The 23,585-nt window shown below is 36.8% G+C and overlaps 1 protein-coding gene across 4 annotated transcripts in view; it reads left to right on the forward strand.

Moving 5' to 3' along the window:
- The first annotated feature begins 2,511 nt into the window (after window positions 1-2,511).
- CFAP69 (cilia and flagella associated protein 69) overlaps window positions 2,512-23,585 on the forward strand; it is a 30,178-nt gene continuing 9,104 nt past the window's right edge. Inside the window, exons 1-18 of one of the 4 annotated variants that reach the window (XM_062567735.1) lie at window positions 2,512-2,700; window positions 3,107-3,169; window positions 4,534-4,596; window positions 5,679-5,788; window positions 7,701-7,777; window positions 9,592-9,690; window positions 11,661-11,810; window positions 11,935-12,112; window positions 13,075-13,198; window positions 15,792-15,840; window positions 15,945-16,066; window positions 16,967-17,183; window positions 18,056-18,220; window positions 19,519-19,637; window positions 20,068-20,186; window positions 21,306-21,387; window positions 21,762-21,954; window positions 22,652-22,789. In XM_062567735.1, the coding sequence (XP_062423719.1) occupies window positions 2,566-2,700; window positions 3,107-3,169; window positions 4,534-4,596; window positions 5,679-5,788; window positions 7,701-7,777; window positions 9,592-9,690; window positions 11,661-11,810; window positions 11,935-12,112; window positions 13,075-13,198; window positions 15,792-15,840; window positions 15,945-16,066; window positions 16,967-17,183; window positions 18,056-18,220; window positions 19,519-19,637; window positions 20,068-20,186; window positions 21,306-21,387; window positions 21,762-21,954; window positions 22,652-22,789 (2,203 nt within the window). In that variant the 5' untranslated portion in view covers window positions 2,512-2,565. The remainder of the gene's footprint in view (window positions 2,701-3,106; window positions 3,170-4,533; window positions 4,597-5,678; window positions 5,789-7,700; window positions 7,778-9,591; window positions 9,691-11,660; window positions 11,811-11,934; window positions 12,113-13,074; window positions 13,199-15,791; window positions 15,841-15,944; window positions 16,067-16,966; window positions 17,184-18,055; window positions 18,221-19,518; window positions 19,638-20,067; window positions 20,187-21,305; window positions 21,388-21,761; window positions 21,955-22,651; window positions 22,790-23,585) is intronic. The other 3 variants (XM_062567736.1, XM_062567737.1, XM_062567738.1) reach the window with 3 other exon arrangements.

Raw genomic sequence — 23,585 nt, forward strand, 5'->3', positions numbered from 1 at the left:
ACCACTCTCCATATTTTAAAGAGCTTAATGTCAGATTTGAGAGACAGTGCCGATGGCTTTGAAAAAGTGTACAATTTCAAAGTAGCCAAGGAAAGGACATCACTTGGCTGGGGCTGAGGAACCACCCTTGCAGCGTGTGAAAGGTGTACCCTATACAGAATACAGTCCTTCGAAAGCATATGACCTAAGTAGGTAAGACAACAAATAAAGAGAGAGGAAATAATTCTCTCAGCAGAGTCAACAGGAGATAAATGGCATAGCTAGATACAAAACTCCGATCTTGTAATACACAGCTGTGTGTCCTGCACATCACACTACACAGTCACACTGTTTTATGTAATTTAACTTTACTTCAAGGATAGTATTTGCTAAGATGTCTTTTTACTCCAAAAGAGTTTGTCCTTGATCACAACAGAAATCATCTCTACATCAAGCCTACTTTTTAAATATATTTCTTAGCATTTGTAAGGCTTAGTACTTAACACTTCTGAATTAAAACTCTCAGAGGTAAAGTACTATAGCCTTGATGTCCATAATGTTATTTATCATCAATGAAAGAGGTAGATGCGATACAATACAATACAAGCCTGTTGTCTGGGGCAGAAAAGCTGTTCAATAAATATTTTCAGAATTGACTGCATGTTTTTGAGGATGGGCATTTGCCAGTTTGCTAAGGGCAGCAGGATCCCTGGAGTCAAACCTGCACAGTGTAGCTTTCATCCCAGTTTTAAAAGCTTCATTTATAAAAAGTGCTCAGTGAGCAAATGGACCTTTGCAGTATGATCTTTGGAACACTCAGCCAACAAATGGCATGTGACCTAAGCTTATAATTTACAGACTAGGTTGCCCAATTTAGATATATATTTGTCAGTCAAACCATATACACTTAAGCCACAATACATATACATTTCAGCTTTATATCATAGACTCAAAAAACCTTTGAATTCATAGAACATCTGTAAGTATCTGGACACTAAGCAAAAAAAAAATAGTAATAATCCAGTTTGCCCAGTGCTAACTGCTTGCTGTCCTGTAAACATTATCATTACAATATATCTCAAACAAATACTTAGTAAGAAATCTCCTTGTTCCATCCAGTGTAGGCCTGGATGCTAGACTACAGCTGAGAATATGGTCACCCACATTTAAAGAAATGAATGTTCATGGAAGGGCTGGTGAACTGGTTAAAGGAATGGAGACAGGCCATCCACAGGTCCCTGGATGAATGAAAGGTCAAGCACCAGTCCCCAGCTAGCAGCTGTGTAGTCTCATTAGGTGAATGCACTACAATTCCAATAAGTTCATTCCCTTGTGTCACCTATGTTCCTATGAAAGCAATTCAGGAGGTCAAGGATGCCAAGGTGGTCACTGCACATTCCAAATTAAAATCTATTCTGTGCTAGGCTGTATTTTTGCCATCACTGTGGAGAGTTTCAGTTGTGTACAGGATGACCAGTTGTATAGAAAGTTTGGACATGCTGTATTCTGCATTTTTCCTGTAATGGGGAGAGAATCTAGCATGTGTAAGCACTAAACCTGATACGCATCTTACACTGAAGAAGACGGGTATGAAGTGGGAGGGGAACAGCAGGTTTAAAAGCAGGCTGGGAAACATAAGGGCAAGAAATGTTTTGGTGATAGGTGGAGCCATAGGGTTTTCTTGCTAGTTTTTATTATCAATCACTTCTTCCAAATCCTACTAAGGGGCAACCAAGCGGAGCAGCCCAGCAGAGCACCTGTGCTACGCCATGCACGGGAGACTGCTGTGGCCACAGGAACTGTACAAGGCCTTTTGCTGTAGCCATTTCTGGATACACACCTCTTCCTCCACACGTCAGCCCCAACTCAGTGAAGAAATCTGGTATTTGAGGACAACTGGGAGCCGACGGGTTCAGCCGCACTCCTATCCTGGAGCCTGCGTTTCAGACGAGCACCGCACACCCGTCAGCATCAGGGCACCTTCAGGAGAGTGCAGGTATCCCCACAGGAGCGCCCACGTTCACAGCTGAGAGGCGCCACGGCAAACCTGGCCGGAGAGCTGCCAGCAAGGAGACGATATCCAGATCCCCTCTTCCACTTCTGTTCTAGTCGTCCACGTTTGGCACTGGTCTATGCAGAATAAATTCTCCTCCCTCCCTCCTCCCTACAGCCAGACGACCCCAGAGAAGACTGCCAGGAGAGCGGGCAGCCCAAGCCTCAGTTTGTCGAGAGAGGCGTCTCATCGTGCCTTTTTCGCGGGCAAAATTCAGGAATCTACCACCCGCTGTCTTCCAGTTCCCCCACAAGCGGGAAAAGCCCGACCTGTGCGTTATACGGGGAGGTTAGAAGCGGTTTTCTGAGCTGCGCAAGCCGTTCATAACCGAGGGTATGAGAAGGAGCGACTGCCCGTGCGGCGACCGCCAAGGCAGGGCCTGCCCAAGCGGGCGGCGGCGCCGCGGCTGGGGCCGGGCTGCGCCGGGGCCGCGCCGCGGGCGGGGGCGGGGGGAGGCGCGCCCGCCGCGGCCCGCGCCGCTCCATGGCAACAACGGCCGTGGCGGCAGCCGGCGGCGGCGGCCGGGCCCGGCCATGTCCTCCCTAGCCGAGCCCTCTGCCTCCCGGGCGCCCTCTCGCTCCCCGGCGCGGTCCCCGGGGCCCCCTCGTTGCGGCGGCGAGCGGCGCAGCTACGCCGCGGACGCCGACGCCGACCCCGGCACGGCCCAGGTGAGCTACCGCCCGGGCGCCGCGGGCGAGCCCGTCCCCACAGACCGGCAGCGGCCCCGCGGCGCCCGGGCGGGGGCCGCGCACCGGCAGCGCCCGTGAGGGGAGGTGACACGGCGGGGTGCCAGGCGGGGGTACGCACCGCCCCGCCCCGCCCCGCCGAGCGTCCCCGAGACCCTTCGGCTGGAGCCCAGGGGTCTCCACGGCGGCAACGCGCCGGTGCCCGCGCAGCTCGGACGCGGAGTCAGGCCGAGAACAAGCCCCGGGTTGTGCTCAAAACACAGCCCGGACGTCTGCGTCCTTGGGTAGCGTCTGCTGATACGTACTGGGCACTTCTACATATTAAGGCTTAATAACTGTTTTTGAGCACATTTTTTAAAAAAATGTAAGAAGTTTGCCTGTTTTCTAGGAATCACAGTTTAAATCAGTGGATTTGAATCATGTCATCAAACTACTTGAAGAGCCCAACTCGGTAAGTAAGCCTGGTATCCGATGGTTTTAGTGGCACAGTTGAAAAGGAGGCTTAGAAGGATATTTTATACAAATACGTTTGTACGTAATTCTAAGTAAACCAGATGGCACAGGCTGAGGCTATAAAGCACAAAGCTGGAGAATTTTTAACAGCAGTTTAAGACATCTTGTAAAGATGTTCATTATAACAGAGTGGTATCTGTGAATATTTTTTATTAAACAACCCAGTACATCTCTACACGCATGCTTCTCCAGAAAAGGCAAAATTGTGTGCATTTAAAAACTAGATGTACATAATGACTAGCTTATGCTGAAGTGTTAGAGTGCTGAAACCTACAGCTAAAAAACAGAAATACATTTAGAGGTATTTAAAGCATGACAAGAATTTATGTAATTGCCTGAGTTAACTCCTGAAGTTTCTCCAGGGAACTGATTTTAAAGGAGGGGCAACTATACAAAATTCAGTGTTCAAGAACAAATATGACTACCTAGGCACACAGAAGCATCTCCTGGACTTCACAGACTATTTTTTTATCTCTATAAGCAGATTTGGTGGATTAAATCACTAAGCCATCAGTTGCTTTTAATGTAAAAACCTAATAATTTATGTCTTTAAAACAAGAACTTAATCAAACATCATGCCACTTTTCAAGTTAATGTCCCACGGAGAACTTGTCTTTTTTTTTTTTCCTTTTGATTCAAAGTTGACAGAATAAACTCTTAATGATAAAATAAAAATGTGCTGGATGATATTGTTATTGCCTGTCTAGAGAATATGAGATATATGATAAAACACCCTCAGGATTCTGGGCTTGTAGATTCCTGAAACAACTCTTTGGCCTGCCCCAAGCTTCAGTAATCTTGCCTAGCAAGGAGATGCTCAGAGGAGCTGGAATGAATGCTGCATATCATCATTGGCACACCCTGATATAGCCTTACTTCAATAGCTCTAAAATTTGACTTTGCAGCCTATTTTCTGGTGATGGCAGAGCCACACCCTAAGCCACTGAGGTCTACATTTATACACATTTGTGTTATGTGTAAGGCTACAGAACATAGGCTTGGATTTTGTAAATTATTCTTCACAGAATTCCAAATAAATTAATAGAAAAAGCCCACACATTTGAATAAAACTTGCAGTTCTAAAAAGCCTCCTCAGTTATTAAAATGCAGACTGCATGTTTAGCAATGGGGCTTGATCAAAGAACTAATCCTGCTACAAAGTAGCTTCAGAATTTTATTGTATCTTGTGACTTTTTGATCTAGTTTCTACTTTTCATTTAAACTTAGAAGTGGATGAACATAATCACTTAAAGTTCTGAGAAAAACTGCAATTGAAACCTGCTTTTCATTTTTATATTTAAGAGTAATTTGGAAAGGCAGCTGAAAATTCTCAAGAAGGTAGTCAAGCGCTTTGAAAATGGGCTTGTATCCTTTTTGACAGTTTTTGGAATGCTAAAATCGTGGTGTTTGGTATATGTTTATATTTTGACTTATCACCAAAGCATTTTATGATCTGCTGTGCTTCTAGATGGAAAGCAGTGATGGTCCACTTATGTTGTAAACATTAACCTGTGCATGAATAGCCAGAGTTGATAGGGTTAGAAAGATTCTTGGATGCTAGATGCTGGATTCAAATTGCAATTGCTGGAAAATAAAATACAAAGAGATAGCAGCTACACAGTGATTTAGAGTGTTCAAATGTAAGGGTAAATGTAGTGTATTTTCAATTCAAAATAGGCAAAGATAACAATAGTTACTCTTGAAGTAGCTGATAAAATAGCAATAACTTCTGATGAGGAAACATTTTAAAGAAAAATTTAGACTAATTTGAAACTTTTTTTCATATTTACAATAGAAATCTAAAGTTTTCTAATAATCAGAGGTACTGAGGAGGTGTAGGGATATGAAAAAATGCGATTAATTTCATGTAGTTTAGCTAATTGCCACAGTGATTATGTTACTTCATAGTCGGGTCATGGTTATACAGAGGCAGTTTCCATGAGTCCAGTAGATTGGCAGTAACTTCTAAGTCTCAACAAAGTGTTTAGTTTTATCTTGTACCTCTACCCTGACTTAGAAAACCTGAATATATGTTTGGGTTCAAATTTTCAAACTTTTGTCCCTGATGTTCATCACATGGGGTAAGAGAAATAAAAGATTTGAATACTTCAAGGTTGTTTTGGACAGAATTTAGGTAGGTAGATCTGGCACTATGATGTAAAAATTTTCATCCTATGTTTTTGGACATATTCTGTGCTGAATTTCCAGTGAGTTTGACTTCTAGGAAAGCTAAATGAGAGTTGAAAGTATTTTACTTCTCTAAAGTAAGGCTGCTTCCAAGAGCTAAGAATAGACTTATATGTTTCATCTTAATCATCTAACTTTGAAAGCCTTGGCCTTGGTTGTTCTTGATTGTATCTTTGAGTTATGATAAATACAGTTTTCACCTTTTTCTCCTAATTCTTAGCAATATGAACAATGTGATTTCCTTAACTTAAAATCAAAAGCCCCTTAAGGATTTAGCACAAATATTTGAAATTCTTAACCTGTGTGCAGAAAAACTTACTGAACAACAAGCTTTCATCGAGCCTGTATGTGAACTTATTAAATTATGTGGGTAAGTACTTCAGCCCTTATTTTAGAGATTTTAAGCACTGCTTATTAACATGTTCATACATTTTCTAAGGCAAATGACGTGTCTCTGTGAGAAGGCATCTATTGTATCACCCTTCCTTTTCATGTCCCATTCTTTCCTTTAGTCCAATTTCTGTTGGCGCGAAGCACCCATTTTAGCAATTAGGTATCTGCAGAGGTACTTGTTGCATCATTTAGTACTGAATTATAATTAGCCTGAGCATGCTTGGAAGCAGAATTCCCCAGTGTCATTGCCTACAGTAAACTGTTCTGGGATTGCTGGGCTCGGGAGATTCAGCATTAAGTCTGGCTAAAGTGTTTTGTTGTTTCAAACAATCTCTCTAAGTGGGTTTAAATATATAGGCTTAAAACCTGAGGTGATACAAACAGACTTTAGGCTTTGTGAAATGACAAGCCATATTGCAGAAAAAGAGGAAAAAGCAGCAACTGGAGGATTTGGGATTTATAATCTGCTTTAAAATATATTACATAAACTTTTTGATATCTTCATTGTCACACTCTGAATTATTTGCAGAACAGGAAGCAGGTGTTATTCATATTTGTCCATAGTTTCCTGCTTCTTCCCAATAATTTAATAAAGTTACTGATGAAATACTTTTAACTTTCAGTTCCTCTGGAATTTAGTTATAATTGATTAGGATATGGAAGAGAAAAATATGGCAGACAGAAAATGAGTTGCATTTTAAGCCTGATATTCAAACAGTTTTTTACATAGCTTCCTTTCAGCTGTTAGGTATAATAAATATGCAACTCTTCAGCTGAAGCATCATAAGTTGTACTGCTTTCCTTTGCTGCCACATAGCGGAGAATGAAAAAGTGCATCATGAAGTTTCATTTTCTTCCGCGCTTGGCACAAAGGTGACAAAACTGAAAATGAGAGTGTACGGTCAATAAAATGTATTTGTGAATAGTACTTTTCATCCTTATAGCAGTTCATCAAAACTTGTGGTTTGTGCAGTGAATTTTGGAAGATTGCACCCTTGGGTTTTGCTTTAATTTTTGTATTATGGAAATTCCACCTCAATTCACTACTACTTCATATGCCAATGAGAAGTCTGTAACTAGAGCGAGGGATTGTTATTTGGAAATTCCTTTCAGATACTAGAACTCCCATAGTAGAGCTTTCAATATTTTTGTAACTACCACTATTTCTGTACCTGTCTTCACACTTTTTTTTTTTAATGTCTCTGTTTTTCCCCATTTATTCCATTATTTGCTCTCTCCTTTTTCTTCTGCCTGTGTTTACGGAGGTGAACCTACAGGAAAGCTGCTTCTACGTTATGAGATGCAGAGACCTAGCATAGTATTGTAATCTTTACAGTTAGAGAATTTTTTAGCACTTATATATTTATTTCATATCTGTTTTGCAAATTATGTTGGATTTGTCTTAATAGATTGTTTTTAAAACAAATTTATAGTTGGGCTGTTTGGAGTCAGTTTATTAGTTTTATTTTTCTCCATTTCTAGAGGTCTTGTCATGGGCTATGATCCTTTCTTTATCTCTACACATACTATTAGTAGCCTCGCCGTGGAATAGACTGATACTGCCTGACTTCCCAGATTTAATATTCCACATTTCAGCTACATTTGTTTGCTCAGATTATTTTTGTTGTATCACATATGAATTACGAAAACGTTGTCTGTGGACACGTACTGCTAGTTGCCAAAATATAATTGCCACATTACGGAAGTAGAACTTTCAGTTTACAATCAGCATTGCAAAGAATACTTTTGTCCTGGGAAAAGTGTCTTTATTTGTAAAGAAAGTTGAGGAAAAAGAAAAAAGCTATTGAGTTTTTCTAATGGCTTGATTAAAGTGTTTTTCTGTGGTGTTTTAAGCACGGTTTTAATAACTTGCTTATTTCATTTTATAGGTTACCATTTCAAAAAAATAAATTATCTGATGAAGTAAGCTATTCACTGACAGTCTCAAAGTCAATTGCACAGCTTGGTGAGTGTAGACTAATATGCCACAATGCCATCAGTATAGTAATATGAACTATATAAATATCACACTTTCAGTTGCTTCTTACTCTCTTAATAAGTTTAAGTAATTTCTTTCAATGATTCCATCAGTACTCTATGCTTTTTATTATCAAGAAAGTATTCTTATTTTGCTGTACCACTAATTCACACATTAGCTAACAGTTTCTTAATTGCTGATGTCAGAACCTATGCGAGAAAATTTTATCACCTGAAGAACTAAACTTCTCTGTAGCTTGTGTCTAATTTCACAGAATCACAGTTGGAGTTTTAAGGGACTTCTGAAGATCATCTGGTGCAATCCCCCTACTCAAGCAAGGTCAGCTAGAGCAGGTTGCCCGGGACCATATCCAGACTCTGCAACCTCTCTGGGCAATCTGTTCCAGTATTCAGCTACCCTCAGAGTGAAGGAGTGTTTTCTTGTGTTCAAGCAGAATTTCCTGTGTTTCAGTTTGTGCCCATTGCCTCTTGCCCTGTCACTGGGCACCACTGAGAAGAGTCTGGCCCTGTCCTCTTTACACCCTCCCTTCAAATGCTTGTACACATTGATAAGATCCTCCCTGAGCCTTCTCATCTCCAGGCTGAATAGTCTCAGATTTCTCAGTCTCTCATCAGATACTCCAGTCCCTTAATCACTTTTGAGGACCTTTGCTACACTCACTCCAGTAAATCCATGTCTTTCTTATACTGGGGAGCCCAGAATTAGACATCGTACAAAATTTCATTTTGTTCTGAGAAATTTGTGTATTACTAAAACCACTGAAGCCTGGGATGGGGGAAATACTTCATACTTCTCTGAAGCCAAATGGAAGAAAAAACTAAGACACAGTAACTCCTAACTGCCAGCTCAAAGCTTCAAAACCCGCAAGCCTGACAACTGTCCCCCCACAAAGGCAAAATACAGCAAGTCAGTAGTGCCATGCTATCTTAGAGGCAGCAGTTCCTGACTTCTGCCTCCTGCTGCATCTGCCATGAGCTCCTGTCTCCCACAAATCTATTTTAATAGAGCTGTTGAAGGAAAAGGTGTCAAACTGATGTCTCAGTGTCATTGGACTCTTTAGTACCCAACTATCTTTCTATGGCCATGCATATGACATTTGTGATTTTCAAAGAACAACACAGCAAGTGCTATAAGTCAGGAAAAGATTCAGTACTGAGGACAGGTGATATACCAGCTCACCTAATGGAAAAATTTAAATCTCTGAGAGGTAGGACCTCTCAGAGGTCATCAGCCTGTCACACACGAAAAAGCAACATCCTTGAAATGGATGAGGTTTCAGATAGTTGCAGATTCTCTTTAGTGCAGCCTGTTGAAAAACACATTAAAATATAAAAGATAGTTTATATTATCCATGTTAGACATCACTGGCTCTCAATTGGTTTCTTTCTATCTTGTGGAAAAGGAGCTCTTTTTTGTGCTCCTATTACGTCGTATAATGTTTGATAGAAGCAGAGTTACTAACATGATTATAGCAGCATAGTATATATTAGCTTTCTTCTGAGAGTAACTTTTGGAGTAACATCCAGTGTCTTATAAGAATCTGTGGCCATAAAACAGAAAAGGGCACTTTTTAATAAACCCTGTGCTACTACTGCAAGACCACTTTGTCCTTTTCAGTGTTGGAGGCACTGTCCCTTGAGCATTTTTATAGGCAAACTTAGCATGAAATAGACAGATTTTTAGGGGGTCTGACCAATAAAGATAAAGTACTGTAACGAAAAGTAGTAAGATGAATTTCAAAAACAATTATAAACTTTATAAATTCTTTTTGTTTCTGACAGGTTATTTGATGAGGGTGCCAAGCTCTCAAGTTAGAATACAAATTTGTAAGTGTATTGTTAGCTTTTATAATGTGGAGCCACCGAAAAAACTACTTTCAGGTAAAGCACAGTCTTTTCAAGTGTCACAAGAAATCAAATCTTAATTAACCCAACTGCTTTGAAATCTTTAAATTTGCTATGAATGATATCATTTATAACTATCATTACTATATCTCATTTGTTAAAAATACAGCATTGGCAAATATGCAATTAAAATTTTTCTAGAAATGCATACTCAGAATCTGAAATTATCAATGTGCAACATATGAATTAATATTACACGTAAAGGGATTAATATTAAATAGTACCTCGAAAATGTGAGGTGGTCACAAGTTCTCTGAAGCATGGATAGTGGAGGAAGAAAGACTAATTTAGGATTGGAATTATAAGAACAAAACGATTATCATTATCTACTTTGCATATGTAGCCTGGAGAGAAGCAGCTCTGATTTCATTTGCGTTGCTTGTGCGGGGTAGGTCTAAGCCCACCTAAATTTGCTTCTGTCTGTATTGTTTAAACACATTTGAGCAAGGCTGTAGAAAAATTCTGTGATTCTTCTACAGCAAACATTAGCATAAAACAAAAACATAAGAATGACCATAAAAAGGTCAGAACAGTATATGAAAAAGTAGGTGATAAGAAAAAAATGTAAGAATAAAGCAAGCAAGCACACCATGATATTTTCCTCCAATATACTGCCCCATTTTCAAACAATCTGTGTCTTAGAGAATTCCTAAAACAGAACTTATTGCTTCTATGCTTAATAGAACTTGATGGGGTTTTTTTTTCTGTCAGATTTTCTATCTGCTTTTTATAACCATTTACATCTTTACCTTTCATAGCACTAGGAAGAAATTATTTTCACGATTTAGTGTTATGATGTGGAAGAATTATTTCTTTTTGTTTGTTTTAAACCTAGTGCCAAGTAACTTCGTATTATGTTCCCCGTAACTTGCCTTGTGAGCAATAGAGAAAAACTATCCTCTATTCACCTTATTTGTGCCACTTTTCATTTTATGTATGCCTAGCATAGCCTTTCTTAGGCACCTCTTTTTTCAGGTGAAGAGGCCAAGTCTATTTAAACTCTCTTCTGAAAGCTTCTAATAATAGTCGTTGCCCTGTTGTCTGTATTTCTTTTTAATTTGCTGTAAATGTGGGAATTTCAGAGAGTCTTCTAGGTGATGGCACACCAGCCACTGTCAGTTTTACTTGCTATTCTTTTGTTAAAAATTTTTAATATTTAATTGAATTGTTTGGCATCCTCCTTTAGGATGTCGAGCTGGTATTTTTGTAGAAGAGTTCTCAAAGTTCTCTTTCCTGCAAAGTAACAGCTAATTTAAGGCTTATCAGAGTTAAAACTACCTTTCTGCATATGTATTATCTGTATTTATCAATCCTGCATGTCATCTACTATTTGATATATTTTTGGGGGGGTTTAAAGCTATTTTAGATAAACTTTACATTTGTAAGTTAGAATATATAATTATGAATTTCTTTGCTCAGTGCTTCTCTTTCCCCTATTATTCAATAATGAAATAACAATTTGTATATGCATGGACAAAAGTATAAACAAGGATACTTTAGAAATTCAAGTTTGTAAACCAAAGGCTGAATTCACATATTTTAAGTAATATGGTAATAAAAGGCATTAATTCTCTAATGAGTAAGCTGCAAAAAAGAGTTAAGTCATATACCAAAAGCATATTGCATGACCTGGACAAGGATTTTCACCTCCCTATGCTCCTGCTTGCCCCTCCGCTCTCTATTAACTCAAGAAGTCAAATTATGTGTTTATATAGCATTTCAGTTCTCTGGAGGGTAAGCCTTTTGGATATGCCTTAGATACTATTAATATTCAGATATAAGGAAAAGTCTTTTGTTGTTTATTAGAAATTTGTTTTCCATCAGTTTTAGGACTAAGGAAATAAACTCTCATTTCATTCCTTTTTTTAAGAAAGGGTAAATATTTTATGAAATAACAAGAATTCTCAATATTTACTATATTGTAACTAAAGCTATTGTGTGTGCAGGTTACCAGCCAACAAGTCCAAATTATAAAATTCAGATGGCTGAATTAGGAGGATTAGCAGAAACTCTTGTTTTATCACTAGCATTGGTTGAAAATCAACTTCCTGAGAAGTTATGGGTACTGAAAGCTCTGCAGTATCTCTCCAGCTCTGGTTAGTACAAATTGTTCTTTCAGTAATCTCATTACTTCTGATCTTAGATTGTTTGTTCTTTGAACATGCCTGAAACAGTTACTGACCTGCACGGAATTAATTATTCAGATTTTCATAATTTCAGGAGTAAATTGCAGACTTATGCTTAAGGCCCAAGCAGCCAGCAGACTCTGCGTGCGTCTGAATGATTCTGATCCCTCTGGACAGCTGATATTCCGTTCATCAGAAATCCTGTGGAACCTATTAGAAAGCACCTCAAAAGAAGAAGTTGTTAATCAACTGAGTAGCTTGGAATGTGTACAGTAAGTACAATGAAGCATTTTATGAATTAATATTATAATTTTGGAAACATCTGAAGCATTGTATCATTTTGTTTGAAATTAATTAAGGGAAAGAATAAAAGAAGAAGGGACATCTCCTATTAAGTCCTCATTGAGTTCTACACACCAGAACAAATGAGACCTTATTGCCAAGAAGCACATGATTTAGACCATTTAGATTTTTTTTTCTATTTCAGAAAGTTAGATAGCAGTATGGCCTATCAGATGCCAGAAAATGACAAGAGATATGAGAGGCGCCTAACAGGTAGCTTCCAAACTCTGTGGCCAGGGGCCAGTTAAAGTCAACAGCCAATTCGAAAAATATTTTATTGTCAAGCCTCTGTTCACTTTATTTCATAGTGATCCACTATCAGTTGTTTCTGGTATATGGCAAAAGGGAAGTCAAGATGCTTTGCTGCAGAAGTGCAGGAGGTATAGCCTTAACTACTGCTTTGTACAATGCAAAAGTACCATTTTCAAGCTTGTGTGTCAGGCCTGGTAGGTCAGTATGACTGTACTGTTGAAATGTATGCTTTATGATATATGAGGCTTAGATCCTCAGCTGAAGGAAATACAGGTTCTCTCTAAGTGTGTTATGCTGTTTTCACTATTTGAGATTAGACCATCTCCTCTCAATAATCATTCAACTACATCCCGTTAAGTATTTCCATATTTGAATAAGTGTTATACCTGTCTATTAATTCATTATAACACATATAAAGCAAGGTGAAATTTGAAATATGTGTACTTTGCATACATTCTTAAATTGGATTTCTAGTAGTATAGAGAAGAATCCATTCATAGCAAAATTTTAAGTTGCCTTTCTTGCAGTTGAACGCTAAGACTTTGAAAAGTATGATACCGAAAGGGGGTTCACATATGCTAGAGCTGTCTAAAATAAAATGTGAAAAGAAAAGGTAAAATACATTTCACTTTCTTCTAAGTGCTCTGAAAGAAGTATTTGTATACCTTCTCATGCACGGTTTCCGCAATTATGATCGTCAGCTAAGAAATGACCTCCTGGTGATTGCCACATTAGTAGCTGAAAATCCCGCAGCACCTATGATTGTAAGTATTCTGTTGTATCCCAGAGCCTAATAACTTTTCCTTTGCTATTATGTACTCAGTATTTTGCCTCATTCAAGTTCTAATATTTATTCCAGTCTGTCTCCAGTGCATTGCTCTTTCTTAGGTTTGCTGAGCAGGAAACATTTTTCCTTCCTGCAATTCCCCGTAGCTCAGAGAGATTTCAAATCTGTATACCATCAACCTGGAGTAGAAGTATCAACCTTATTTGATACTTAAGAAATTAAACCAACTGTTTCCATATGCAGAAATTAACAGAATTCCTGTATTTGTGTATTATTATGCAGAAATTAACAGAATTTCTGTATTCCTATACAGATTCTCAGATGTGCCATTCTGTTACAGTGAGTTTTGCACTAAATCTTATTCACTGTTTGGAAAACGTGGTAGTACAGACTGTATGATGGTGGCCTAAATTTGACTGAAGTACCCCTGCCTCATAACCAAAGACAAGAAGGGTTCTCAAAAAAAACTGCTCAGAAGCTCAGAAAAAGATCCTGCAAAGAGAATTGCCTAGTTCCAGTTAATAAGAGGCACATAAGTTATTTCTAATCTAAATGTAGTACTAAGTGCATTATTACAACTCTCTTAAAAAGTAGAATATGATCCATTCTTCTGTAATATTCCTAGAATTTACTGAGGAAATTGTATAAAAGTTTATGGGTTTTTTACTCTCATGTTTTACTGCTGAGATTTAGAACTTCACGTGAAGTTGTGACATACTGAATAATTTAGAACTCAAATTGTTGCTTATATAGATGTATTAGATGCTGTTTTGCAGCTTGATCAGGAATTGATTATTTTCGGGGAATTCATATTTACTTCAGTAGGAGTGTCCCAGTTGGTGCTATTGCTAAATAGTTTTTTTAATCTGTAATGAAGATCACAGATTTTCATTCAGGTTTTCTGTTTTCTCACTAACCATTTTATAAGATGTGTTATATTATTGCAGCAGAATATTTAAAGTCTAAGACATTCAAATCATTTATCTGGCTGCAGAACCAAAGCATTTTTATCCTACAAGACAACTAGCCAAGAGACAATATTTAATTCTGTATACTGAAAGAAAAAAAAATCAATACAGATAAATGTTTCCATTTAAATTCTCTATTCTCACCTTTCTTAGAGATTTTACCTCATTTCTGGAGAGCAGGTATAAGGTGTAAATATCAGCTAGAAAAAAAAATAACATTACTATTGAATCCTGTACTGCAGAGAAAAACAGCAAAATTTTCATCAGAACTTTATCTTTTTTTTATTAACACAGTCGAAGCAAATATAGAAACCTCAGGCTTATATTTAACATAATTCAGAGATCAGCTCAGAAATCTGAGCCTTTGAAAGAAAATAATTTTCTCACCATATGTAAGTTGTAAAATATATGTAAAGTAAGGCTGATAAAGGTATTAACTATGCTTATTTCTGTGTTATAACAAAACTCTCTGTTTAATGATTACTCACTGTTCTCCATCAGAATTTAGTACTGTAAGCAATAGTAATCAGTAAGGTGAAAACATAGATAATTTTTAGTGTAATCAGTTGGTTTTAATTAGCCACTTTGCAGTGGCTTTGTAAAGGGGGTATGATACTGTGGAGGCTAAAAATAATGGGAAAATGTTTATGTGCTTCAGTATTTTTAATTTAAAATGACCTTTGCCATATTTTTCTGATTGTTAAAAACATTTAGGTATGTTAAGGTGCTGATCAAATCTGAGCCCTTTTGAGAGGGGATGCATCTAAAAAGCTGCTGCAAAACTGCAGAGCTGCTTGATTCTTCTGGGATCGTCTGTTCAGAGTTTTGAGCTCTGCTCACGTTGGCAGCTGGCAGAAAGCTCTGTAGTGAGTTCACCAGAGTACTGAGGCCAAGATAATGTATTTGGTGCTCAGGAAGAACAGTGCCATGCCAACCATGTTTACATGGCTCCAGTCACCTCAGAAAGAGAGCTCTTTTGCCTAAATGCATTGTGTATATAACCCTGGCCTTGGCCCTACCCATAGTTATGTTATACGTAATTGTCCTGTTGGCTATCTAGAAGCTGTGAATTACTAAATTTCATTTTCTGAACTATATCTTGTAAATATTACAATATGAAATATTTATAAATACAGGTTATTCATTCATGCAGTTTTCATATGCTTACTTGTAAGTGTACTCAAGTTGAACACAATGTATTAGTATACACATCTGAATGCACAAAATTGTATATAGTGGTGACCCTGATGACAAACTTACATGTGCACAAATGCATTTCAAAAAACACAGCTCTAACTGTACTGGAGAATACCGTTTCCTTGTGTGGTAGATTATAGTAATGAATACATGGGTTTTGGGCTTCCCCAGACAAGTTGGTGCTTGTACAGAATGAGGCATAGATTTAACTAACCCTTAGCACTGTAATTAGTATTGTACAATGTCCAAATGGTTGATCTCTTTTCTGATAAATTTTTGATTATTCTGCAGTAGAATATATTAAACTGTGATGTGTTCTGAGGAAAAAAAGTGAAATTTAAATATTCAGTTTTAATTTCAGAGTAATTTAATTTAATTAACATATTTATTTTGAATGCCTGTTAGGAAAGTGGATTTACAAAGCAGTTAATAGTGCTTGCAACGTTTACTGAAGGTAAGAGATTTTATACTATTGGGATACAAGTATTACTTCATAATTACAATATTTTGACTTTTATTGAAGACTTTGTTGTAACTTATCTACAATTTCCTTCACAGTTAAAATCCCTAATCCCTTGGTAAAAGGTCTTAAACTTACTTACTCTTATGAGGACTTTGAGCTGAAGAAGTTGCTGTTTAATGTAATAGGAGTCTTATCTAAAGACCCATGTGCTGCACAGGTAAATTATAACAAAATAGAACATATTGTAAGCAAAAAAAAGAGCCAGGAGTTACAGGAATATTATTTAGCTGTCCATATGGCATGGCTCAATGGATAACTTGCTGTGGTCTAAATCAGAAATTCAAAACTATACACCATACATAGCTTCAATTCAATTCCTGCTGTTTGAAAGCATTGTACACTTCCGATTTTAGAAAAGCTACAAGCCTAGACCATGCTAGAAAAATTATCTGACAAGTAACCACAAAGCATTATTGAAATAAAGGTGAAGAACAAAACAGTTTCATAAACCACAGTCTGTGAGAATGCTACAGAATATAAACTGTCTGTGCTTGTACTGTTCCCAACATCCATTCTCAATAAAAGGTAATATTCTTAGTATAAGCCAGACATTTTTATATTTCTTGTTCTGTGAATATTCTAGCATTCTAAAAGGGGCTATAGACAGAAAGAGACCTGTAATGTACATTCAGAGGTCTCCCACTCTGGAAAATTGGGGGATCAAAACAAAGGGACCTTACCTTCTCCACAGTTTAGATGCAACCTTGTTGACTTACTGTGTGAACAGATAATATTGCCTCACAATAGAAATGTAAAATATTTTTTCACTTAAAGAATGTTTTCCTTTAGTGTGCAGTCAGTCACTGAATTAATCAATTACTATGGACTGATGAATTGTCTATTGATATGCTCATATTTCGTTGTTATTAAGTTTTGCCAGTATTTGGAAAATCCTTCCTACAAGCAAAATATATATTTTAAATATTTCAAAAAGGTGGTGGCAAAAAATAAAGCTAAAACTATTTAAAAGTAAAGTTGATTCATTGTTTCAGATTTTTCTTGTTTGCATGTGAAACCTGTAAGCTATATTTGTTCTCTCTGTCTTTTGACTCTACAGCTTCTCAGTGAAAATGATGTGATGCCAGCTTTGCTTTATTATGTAAAACCAAATCAAAAGCCTGGATTTCATGACTGGTCTGCTGCCCAGTATGAAGAATTACAGCTTCATGCAATTGCTATTTTAGCTTCAGTGGCTCCCTTGTTACTAGATAAATATTTATCCTGCCAAGCGAATACTCTCCTCCTTTTGTTTCTAGAGTGGTGTATAGGTCAAGGTCAGTAGATGTTCATGTCTTCCATACAAAATTACCTCAAAACACAGCTTATATGGACTCACTTTCTTTAGCAGATAGGAAAAAATGTAAAACTTGTGACCTTGGAATTATTCTTTTTAAATAGGGCACATAGGAAACAAATCTTTTTTAAAAGATCAGCCATAATAAATTTTTCTACTGGAATGTAAACTGGTACCTCATTCCCTATGTACCATTATATTGGCATTTTTTCAGTTGTGCAGGCAGTCACACCTGTTTACTGTTCATGTTTTAAGTTAATGAGATGTACTTACCGTGGCACTGAGTCCAACCAGTAATTCCTGCCAAGAGGCAGGATATGATGACTCAAACTCAGAGTTGTACACAGTGAGAAACCTTCCAGACTAATACTTATTTGTGGCCATCAGCTAAGAATAGAATGTAAGCAAATATATAATTAACTGCACCCAGTCTTCATGGATTGGTTTCCTGTGGATGGATAATTTTCACCATAGAATGGGTGATTTTTCCTATGAACAAATTTTAATTTGTGTGTGACTGAGATCAAAAGATTGTTTTTATCTGTCATGCTGGAGAAGATAAAGTTTTGTACATTGCTTGTTAACTTAGTAAAGTAAAAAAAAAGTTAAAATAATTTTAAGTGTTCATCAAAATCATATCTTTCTTATGAATATAAAAAGCATAGCCCTTCATAGAAAGGCTTCTTATTAGATTGTTTTAAACAAGAAGCCTTTCTAATATTAAATGATGTTTTTTTGCTTATTTACTTTCAGTTTACTTTCGTTGGTAAACCATAATTTTTTCCCTTATCACATTATTATTCTGAATACATACAGTCTGCCAAAGAAATACTCATTGTGCTTGCTCCACAGATCCCTTCTTCAGTCAAGGTAACAGTTTCCATGGAACAGGCGGTCGTGGCAGCAAACTTGCACAAATGCGCTACAGTCTGAGAGTACTGAGATCTGTTGTGTCCGTTTGTGATGATGCTGTGAACCTTAATTTATGTGACCAGGGAGCAATTAGCCAACTACTGGGTAAAGCACAATTTGTACTGCTGTACTTACAATAGCACATTTCTGTTTACAGTAGGATATGTCCATGCTTTTCCTTATGCTGTGTTTTTAATATGTTACTCATCTGACTGAAAAAATGAAGAAAAAAGCTAAAACAATTAATATATTGATTTGATTTTTAATATCATGATACTTTAACATAGAAAACTAAAGGAGTTAAGCAAAGCAGACAGCTGTAATAGTCTAGGTATGTAACTTCGGAGTGAAAGCTGTTCCTACTCTCTCTTTTATTGTATTTAACAATTTTTACAGTTTATTTTCATTGTGTTAGCCCCTAGGAACTTCAGCCATAAGGAATAGTCTTGTTGTACTTGTCTACTTCAGTATCACTTTCCACAACTCTTCTTTAGAATAGAAGGGAATTAGAGACAGAGAATTTAATGGGAGTAGCATTATGAAGAATAAAAGCAGAGTAAAACTGCTCAACCATTGTTCTTGTAACTCATTTAGATCGTTTTCTTGTTCAGTATCTTATACATACCATTACTGGTTATTTTGAGTGCTGATACGTGTTAGGTTCTTTTCTTACAGTAATAAAAAGTTTCCTCTGCTCTGAAAAAAATCATATTGGAAGTAGTAAAAAGGTAAAATCACTTAGAATTCAAAGAGTATGTTATAATGGAAAGCCTAGAAATGAAAGATTTTATGTTCCCAGTGGAAAGCTGATATCTGTGAAAACTCCATGAAAACTTTCAGATTTTAGTGAAAGCAAAGTTTACACTATACACAATGTATCACATTGAGCCAACTTTTCTTACTCTGGGAGAGCTATCTATCAGAATATCCTCTTTCAGATAGCAATTGCAAGGCTAATTCCCTCTACAGTTGTGGCATTTTCTCTCTCCCACATTTCCACTGTCAATACAGATGTTTGTGAGGCTGTATAGTAGAAACGGTCAGTGAGTTCTTTGCCTTTTTCTGAGGGATGTTTAATCCATATCAGTTCCCAGTTGCACTGGCACAATGCAAGAGGCAGCATGGAGGAAGGAACAAGGGGCTGAAAGTGCTAGTAAAAAAGTCAGTGCAAGCTGCAGTCTTTACCTCTGCCACCAAGGGCAAAGTCAGTGAAACTACAGCACTGTTGTAGTTCACTACAGTAGTACACTACAGCTGTTGTAACACACAGGAGATAAAATTGAATAGCATGAGTAGATTCCCTTAGAAATCTCTTAGTGTAAAAAAAAATGTTTTTTAAAAATCAGCTGCTAACTTACTTACATAAAGGACATTACATATGTATAAAATATATTCTTTTATAGATATCCTACAGTATGCAGCAAACAAATCTAAAGAAAAAGAAGATGCTATTCTGCTGGAGATCCAGGCTGATATATTATTTATTCTGTCTACTCTCTGTGAAAATGATCTCCACAGAAAGGTTTGTCTCTTTCTACCTCATACTGTGCAGAAATGAGATACATTTTCATTTAAATGATACTGTATTTTCTTTTCTTCAAAGGCAGATGTCCATTGCAGTTTATCACTAAAAGTTAGGACTAATAGCTGGTTTGTGTGACAGAGACAGTTAAAATACAACATCATTCAGAATTCCATTAGCCAGTGGCTCTGCTGTTTAATTGTTAGTTTATATAGGTTTTAAAATGAAAATGTAAAAATGTGCTAAGAAATGGAGTTACCAGATAGGAAGAACTAAGAATTTCTTACATATAACATAAGGAATGAGTGGGGCAAAACTATTACAATACAAATATTTCTAATTTCCTGTTTCATTTTGATTTTATTATATGTAGTTATTTAGTAAATATTATTTAAGGAAAATACTGCTTTAATTAATGTCCAATTGACAGGAACTCTTTGGCTATGAAGGAGTGGATATACTTATACCGTTCATGCAGATGGATCCGAATAAGTTATATAGCGGATTAGGCCACAGTCGTCTCCTTTTCAGTGCATTGGACTGCTTGTGGTTAGTGAAGAAATATTATAGCAAAAGTAACTCTTAAAAATTGGAGGTCCTGTATTTCAGGTCTGCAATGCTATGCCTTTTTTCTGCATCTATAGGCCCTTCTGTTTAAAATGTGGAAACATCTATTATACAGTTTGGCTAGTTAAGAAATTATTAATGGAATATTTTGCATATATTCTGTTCTAGATAGGGCTGAGTAATTCTCCACAAAGCAAGCAGAAGAGTTACCCCTCAGTACTTCAGTGCAGAGTTACATAAGAGTTCCTAGAGGAGAGGTGCATGGTTAGAGTCTCTAAATAACTTTAGAGGAGTAAATACAAGGAGAAAATAGACTGATAGCAGCTAAAAACTATATAAGCACAAGAAACGTTTGTATAAACTAGCCATATATTCAGCTAGAAATTATTATTTTTTTAATCAGAAATGAGATGTTTAAAACACTAATACATATGCTGACAAAAATTATCTTCTTTTAAGGCAAAACTTTTTAAACATACAAAAAATGAAATGATAGATTTGTCTAAGAAAAAAATATGGGCTCAGCAATGCAGAAGATCCATTCCGGACCAGATCATGACATGAGAAAGTAAAATAAGGAAGAAAAAGTGTCATGAATGCAGATTTTATGATCATTATAAGCTGGGAGAAGACAGCACTGTTGACAAAACAAAGTTTTCCATGTCTCACCCCCTCCATTCTGCTGGCAGAAATACTCATGCAACTTTGCAATGAATCAGATTAGGGATATGATCTGGCTGAATACCAGCCTGTTTTACTTAGTTTTAACTCAACTTTTACTCTGGTTTGAATTAAAGTGAATTAGATTGAATTCTAATCCAGTTTATTGTGAATCTGTCCAATTTTTTGGGCTGCCGCAAGGAAGGTACGAGCCATGTTAGAAAAAAGAGCAGTCAGGCAGTGTATATTTAGTTCTATAGTGTAAATGAAAAAAGTATTCATAAACATGCAGATATAGGCATATTGGTGAAACATACTTTTTCTACTCCCCAGAAGTGTTAAGCATCATGCATACCAAATATACAGTAAAATAAATGAGATGTTTCTAGAGTGTTTTAAAGCATAAAGTGGTTCTAAACACTGAAAATATTTCTATTTAAGGTCCTGTGTCATTGGATGCTACATTGCAGAGGATTCTTTTCTTGAAAAACAGGGCATTTTCCTCCTCTTGGATTTGTTGGCAGTAGGTATTTTTATTATTGTTGCTGCAGAATAAAACAGCAGTACAACAAGTGTGGAAAACTGCTCTTTTTTATCATAGTGTCTCCTAGAATTATTACAATAATAACATGAAGGTCAATGTCTGTAATTCCCTGAAATAGGAAGGTAACCACACAGCTCAGAAATGATTGGAAAGATTTTCCATGTATCTGTGCCTCTCCCTTGATTTATCAAACTATCAAACTTTACAAGTTTATACACCAGTTTTATGCAAATAGTTGTGATGAAAAGCTTATAATTACTTGATTTAATATTACAGGATTTGTCTTTCTTTTGAAAACTTTCACTGTGTTATAGGCAACTTAAAAAACTTTTTTTCCCTTTTTCTTCGCTAAGTTAAAGCAAAAGAACCTGTGCAATATAATTCTCGGAATTCTGCTTGAATTTTGTGATAACCCTAAAACCACTTCTCACATCAGTACCTGGCGTGGAGAGAAGGATCAAACAGCAGCTAACCTTCTAATACAGTTATGGAGACAAGAGGAGTTGGAGCTAGGAGTCAGACGTGATCAGTATGGAAGAATTGTTGGTAAGCTTTATGATAGATGTGAAAGTGTTTGTGGAAATTCCACTGAGTAAAGCAAAATGGAGTACGCTGTCCACTTTTGCAAGCTGAATCCTGATGAAAGTGAACTACAATAGTTACGCTATGCTATAGTTCTGACTAGATCCATATATACCCATATAAAGTATTTTGTTAATCTTGCCACTAGATGGCATTTTCTACATTAGCTGGACAACAGAACTGTAGCTAATGTCCTGAACTACCTTTTTAATGGTGGACAATTAAACTATTTAATTTTTCATCTATACATTAATTGTGTTTCTTAACAGAATTTTCCTTCATCACAACTATAAGTTTATTTGCGGGTATTTTGTGGAGATCTTTCCCACAAGTGGCATTTTGCTTTTGTATACTTTATAAAAAGAAACAAGGGGAATGTTATGATATCACAAATCTTTAGTAATAGTACTTAGTATTTCCTTGCCCAAATTATGCTTGAATTCCTGACCAAACTATGGGAATGACTCACATTAGTGCACAACTAATGGAGTCTAGTGGAACTGACTTCTTTCACAGAATACATCCCGGGAAAGAACACCTCAGCAGCAGCCTGCTAAAGCTCCTTATGCTTTATTTACACAGATAACATTTCCTCCACATTTAGTAGTTTTAGTAATCTTTCCTCTTCTTCTAATCTTGTTTTGTATTTTGAAATTATTAGACATGAAGAGACCTATTGTTAGCAGCTTCCAGAAGCAGCAAGAGGTCATTTCCATGCCTGCCAACTGTCCCAGCTTTGCCATTGTAGAGATTGCAGAAAACATAAGGGCAAAACTGTATTCATTATTATGCAAACTAGGTAAGACAAATAAATTGCCTCCTCAATGTCATACTTGTCATTAATTCAAACTTGAGGTATGTGGTCAGCATTTTGTTATTAATAGATGCTTGTTCATCCTATTCTTAAAAGCGTCTGTTGATGAGGATTTATGACCTCCTCAAAGTTTCACTGTCCTTACCATAAAGAAGATTTTTCTAAAATCAAACCTAAAATTTGCTTGAAATTTGCTGTAATTTGCTTTCCCACTCACAACATCTACTTTTCACGTATTTGAACACTCATATGTTTCATCTCAGCCCATCTTCTCTGGATTAAAATGTCCTAATTTTTACAATCTTTACTCAGAGAACTCATTTTCCAGAATAACCTCTAATCAGTCTCATTGATTTTTATTTTTTTTATTTTTTATCACATTTCCAATTAGTTCACATTCTTCCTAAGCTGTAGCATCCCCAAACCAAACAAAATACTCCAGCTGATGCCCCACTATAACCAAATAGAGCTATATAACTCGTTTTTTTCTTGTAAATAACAGTTCTGATATTAATTTTAATGGTTGGTATGTTCCCAATGGCATCATATTGTTTACTTGTTCGACTTGTGATTTTGTACAGCCCCCAGTACAGATTACTACTACTGCTCTTGTATTTGTCCTTACTGAATTACTTCCTGTTTTTTTAGATAGTTTTTCAAATTTGCAAGATTAATTTGCGTTCCAGTCTTTTTCTTTGATATGCTGCAGTTCTTAATTTGTTATTTGCACACTGAATATGAATATACATTACAGCCTCACTTAAAAACCTAAACTGAAGTC

This window comes from Rhea pennata, chromosome 2 (assembly GCF_028389875.1).
Source record: "Rhea pennata isolate bPtePen1 chromosome 2, bPtePen1.pri, whole genome shotgun sequence".
Classification (NCBI taxonomy): Eukaryota; Metazoa; Chordata; class Aves; order Rheiformes; family Rheidae; genus Rhea; species Rhea pennata.